This window comes from Adiantum capillus-veneris, chromosome 2 (genome assembly GCF_014529385.1).
Source record: "Adiantum capillus-veneris isolate H3 chromosome 2, ASM1452938v2, whole genome shotgun sequence".
Lineage (NCBI taxonomy): Eukaryota > Viridiplantae > Streptophyta > Polypodiopsida > Polypodiales > Pteridaceae > Adiantum > Adiantum capillus-veneris.
In genome coordinates, this window is record NC_140932.1 from 21,797,023 (window position 1) to 21,801,874 (window position 4,852).

Genomic DNA, 4,852 nt, shown 5'->3' on the forward strand with positions numbered 1-4,852 from the left:
AACCCTATTACAAATGGCATATGGAGCAAGGATTCGGAAAATGGATCGGCTTTGGATGCCTTTCACCCCCTTTTTGAGAAGGTGAAAACCATAATTGAGAAGGAAAATTCTATATAAAATTGAATCTCTCAACTAAAATTTTGAAATTTGATCCAGCCTGAAATCCTCCTTGAGGCAACTGTATTTTGATTTGAGCAGGTTTTGGATAAAGCGAACTTACCTTTTCCCAACCCCTGATTTGGAGAATGCATAAGCCTTTGTCTTTGTGAAGAAAACGACTCAAGATCATATCATATGGACTAGTAAGATGCCTTTAAAATGTCTGATGTTTCCATGACGCTTCTTGCTTACGTTTGTTCTAGTTGGGTCTTTTTTGGCAAGGTGCCATGGAATTTCCTCACTTTGTTATGTTTGTGGTGCGTCTGTTGAAATGGTTCCCCATCTATTGTGGAATGATATTGCCTCTCACAATTTGTTGGATCATATAGCACTTGTTTTCCTTCTACAACTTTTGGTTGTTTGCCATTCTTGTTTCTGCTCTTAGACAATATAGAGCTATTTTTATTGGCTCCAGTATTGGACCATGTAAACGAATTGGCAGTCGAGAAATTTGTCTGACTTTTGGTGACTCATAGATTGATACCCTTTCTTTTTCAAACAATCTTTGCATTAGTCTCTTTATGATAGTCTGTCTCTATGGGAGATTGACCCATCATTATATGCCCTGAACTTGGGCATTTCTTGTGTATGGTATACTTTGTGGGTGCTCATTTTGAGGTTTTCCACTAGTAATTCAAAGTGATTTACCTATTTAAAAAAAAGGTGTGTGTATGTGAGCTCATTTGGACTCCGGAGCAGTGTTCGGGAAAAACGTGTCTCAACTTAATATCATGCCGTTTTCAATTTCGAAAATGCCGGTTGAGAGCAAGGGGAAAAGGAAAAATTCCATCCCAAAATAGAGGAGAATAGTGTAAAAACCCAAAAAATAGTATAATAATCCAAAATTTCCTCTCGAAAAATTCAAGGAAACGAAGTTTGCATGTTTGGAAAAATGATTTTTCCCGAACACATTGCTCCGGAGGCACTTCCCTTGTAATAAGAACTGGAAGGTGGTGAAGTGGGGGCCCTCATGTGGGTCTTGCTTTAAGGAATGGGGTTCTAAAGAGAGATCACCAAATGAAAAGTACTGTATAAGGTAAAAGGGAAATAAGCGGCAGCTTGAAGCAATCTACAAAGCCAGGTTATGACCCACACGCACACACTATCCACTCTCTAATAGAATCAGCGGCTGGTGCCATGTCTGATTCTAAAGGCTTCCTTATAAAAGCCCCCATAAGCTCAAAATGACATGAGACACCTGCAGCAGCCTATAATTAGCTGTAAGTCGTCACCTTTGCAGCCTGCTACTCTCATCAGCAGCTAGCTAGCTGCTGGTATCACGAAGATGGCCTTGATGCAGCTCCTCCTCTCTGCTCTGCTCCTTTGCACCTGCTCATTCAATGTCCTAGCAGCTGCTGATTATGATGCTCACCACAATGATGCTATTGATACGACCAGTGCCAATGACGGAGTTCGTCGCTTCGACTTCCATGTGAGATCTTTCTCTATATACTTACAAATATATATATATTTCATGCATACAAACATATAATGTGTGTGTGCACTCTGTGTGTGTGTGTGTGTGTGTGTGTGTGTGTCCACCTATCTCCAGACACATGCAAAAGTGCAGAGTTTATTGCTTCCATCAATGCTCTAATGGCACCAGCCTCTGACTCTTGCAGGTGAAATACACCAACTTTACCCGCCTTTGCCGCACTAAACAAATCGTGACTGTAAACGACCAGTTCCCTGGGCCCATGATCACAGTACATGAAGGGGAACGCGTCCTTCTGAGTGTCACCAATGACATGCCTGACAAGAACATCACTATTCACTGGTAATTTTAACTCTACGACAAATCCTGATCAGTATCTGTGCCAATGCTATGGCATAATTAAGGAAACGATCATACTAATGCAATGTCTTTGAGCTAGGCATGGTGTGAGACAGCTGCGTACGGGGTGGTTTGATGGACCAGCATATATTACGCAATGCCCCATCATGCCCGGAAGAAGCTTCGTCTACAATTTCACCGTAACAGGGCAGAGGGGCACCCTCTGGTGGCACGCACACATCTCATGGATGCGCTCCACCGTTCATGGTGCTTTCGTGATTCTCCCAAAGCCCGACGAAAGCTACCCATTTCCGCAGCCAGCTGAGGAAATTCCCCTTGTCCTTGGTATAATTTCAATATACGATTTTTGTTCACATTTCATACTTCTTGCATGCCCAATTTTGTTGTAATCAATGGCAAAATATGTAGGTGAGTGGTGGAATTCGGACACACAGGCTGTGATTGCACAAGCTTTGCAAACTGGAGCGGGGCCAAATGTATCCGACGCATATACCATTAATGGACAACCAGGAGCCATGTATAATTGCTCTTCCCAAGGTAGGAAACATCGATACCAACTCTAGCTGTCGCTTGCTATAGTCCAATCTCTCTATCTGGCATATTAGAGCACATAATCTTGATCATGTCCCTTTTGATGCTGAACTTCTATTAATTTCTCATGACTTGCAAACAAAGACGCGTTCAAGCTCGCCGTGAGACCGCATAAGACATACCTTCTGCGGATCGTAAACGCCTGTCTAAACGATGAGTTATTCCTGAGCATTGCGAACCATACGCTGACGGTTGTTGAGATTGATGCAACATACACCAAGCCCTTCACAACCAATACCATCCTCCTTGCACCGGGGCAGACGACAAATGTGCTGCTGACGGCAGACCAAGCATCTTCAAGCAAGTACATATTGGCGGTACGGGCCTACAACTCTGCAGGACCCACGGTGCCCTTTGACAACACCACCGGCTCTGCGGTGGTGGAGTATATTGAAGAAGCCTCTGAATTTGCCTCCTCAAAGACCATCATGATGCCCACACTGCCCGCTTACAATGACACGTCCTTGGCTAACAGTTTGAGTGCCAGCATCAAAAGCATCAATTCCGAAGAGTTCCCAACACTAGTGCCCAAGTCAGTCGATCGCAACCTGCTTTTCACAGTGGGCTTGGCGAGAAAGGCATGTCCTCAGGGCCAGCAATGTCAGGGGCCCTCAGGAGGCAAGTTTTCGGCGGCAATGAACAACATCTCATTCATTCTTCCAAGCACTTCATTGCTCCAATCTTTCTTCGTTTCCCCGGAGATAGCACACACCACAGGTTCCAATGAGAGTAACAGAGTGTTTCCAACCACATTCCCCGACGAGCCGACCAGTCCTTTCAACTACACGGGTGCAGTACAGCCACAGAACATCGCGCCGCAGGTGGGAACACGGCTGTCATGGATTCGCTTCAATGCCAGTGTGCAGCTGGTATTGCAAGGCACCAGCATACTTGGAACAGAGAGCCACCCTATCCATCTGCATGGCTACAACTTCTTTGTGGTGGGACAAGGAACTGGAAACTTCAACAGCAGCAGCGATCCTGCGACGTTCAACCTGGTGGACCCACCCGAGCGGAACACCATCGGCGTGCCCAAGGGTGGCTGGGTGGCTCTCCGTTTTCGTGCAGACAATCCAGGTTCTTGCACATACTCTCTTTCTGCTAGTGTCATTAGCCTGACATATGCTGTCTTCTTTGTGAAGTGTATATTAACATTAACATATATTGGCTGCAACAGGTGTGTGGTTTATGCATTGCCATTTGGAGGTCCACACCAGCTGGGGCTTGGAAACTGCTTTCCTTGTCACAAACGGGAAGGAACCGGATCAAACCCTCGAGCCCCCGCCGACGGACTTGCCATCATGCTGAGCTCTCATTTCTTGTGTTTTTGGACCCCACCAGTTTTGAACTCACACAAACTTACTTGCCAAAGTGTGTTTTTCATTGCGATTTAGATTTTTTGCCTCTACAGCTAACCACAAAGGCAGACATGGTGTCATAAAAGAATGGTCTGATCAATGCACCAAATTAGGCTGCCTATCACCATTAGTTTTTTTCCCAAATAACACAAGGCTAGCTCTTTAGAATTGAAGCCCAGACCTGAAGAGCAAAACAGACCATTATTAATTCAAGCTTTAATCCAATAAGCCAGCAAGAGAAAATCATGAAGAGTTGGTATTCTTAATACAAAAACGTGAATTTTGCAATCCGCATTCACTCGTTTTATATGAGCCACACATTAGTTTTTGCATCCACATGCACAGGACACAAAGTAAGTGTTAGGCACATCTCTCTCTCTCTCTCTCTCTCTCTCTCTCTCTCTCTCTCTCTGTGCACCCACATATTGCATCACCTTGTCACAAAGCAAGGGGCAAAAAACTATAATGCACTACCTGCTTGCCTCCTTGTGTGAGCACTTCCACAAAGCGTTCCATTATTGCATGCCAGATACACGTACGTGACCCGCGCAGACCAAAGAGATGTAGGCTATGGGGCCGAGCTTGTGGTCTAATCTTTGCTAAAATATGGCCTAAAAAATTCATCACATGGGGTTTTTGGGAGCAGGTACATAGTGAAGCTTCACTTTGGCATTCTAAAATAATCGAATGCAAGAAAGGTCCATCCATATCAAGTTGTGAAATGAAAGGTGAAATAACAAGGTGCTACATGTAGTTTTTGTTGTGTTTTAATATAACTAGTACGTGATCCGTGCGTTGCTGCGGCTAATCAGAAGCCAGGATAAGTCTGTGACACTTTCCTCCCTCACCTTTCCACAAGGTGGCAACATGTGCAAACATTCTCTATGCATCGATGAGGTAGTGCCTACTATATTCTTGGATGCTTCATTATTAACTAAGATCAACCTCC

At 44.5% G+C, this 4,852-nt stretch overlaps 1 protein-coding gene across 1 annotated transcript; it reads left to right on the top strand.

The window, feature by feature from the left end:
* Window positions 1-1,347: 1,347 nt before the first annotated feature.
* Window positions 1,348-4,219, top strand: LOC147462487 (laccase-4-like). The gene is made up of 6 exons (XM_086484140.1): window positions 1,348-1,591; window positions 1,782-1,936; window positions 2,034-2,278; window positions 2,363-2,491; window positions 2,630-3,622; window positions 3,723-4,219. The coding sequence occupies exons 1-6, from the start codon at window positions 1,445-1,447 to the stop codon at window positions 3,851-3,853; spliced, it is 1,800 nt and encodes a 599-aa protein (XP_086340266.1). The 5' UTR covers window positions 1,348-1,444; the 3' UTR covers window positions 3,854-4,219.
* The last annotated feature ends 633 nt before the right edge of the window (window positions 4,220-4,852 follow it).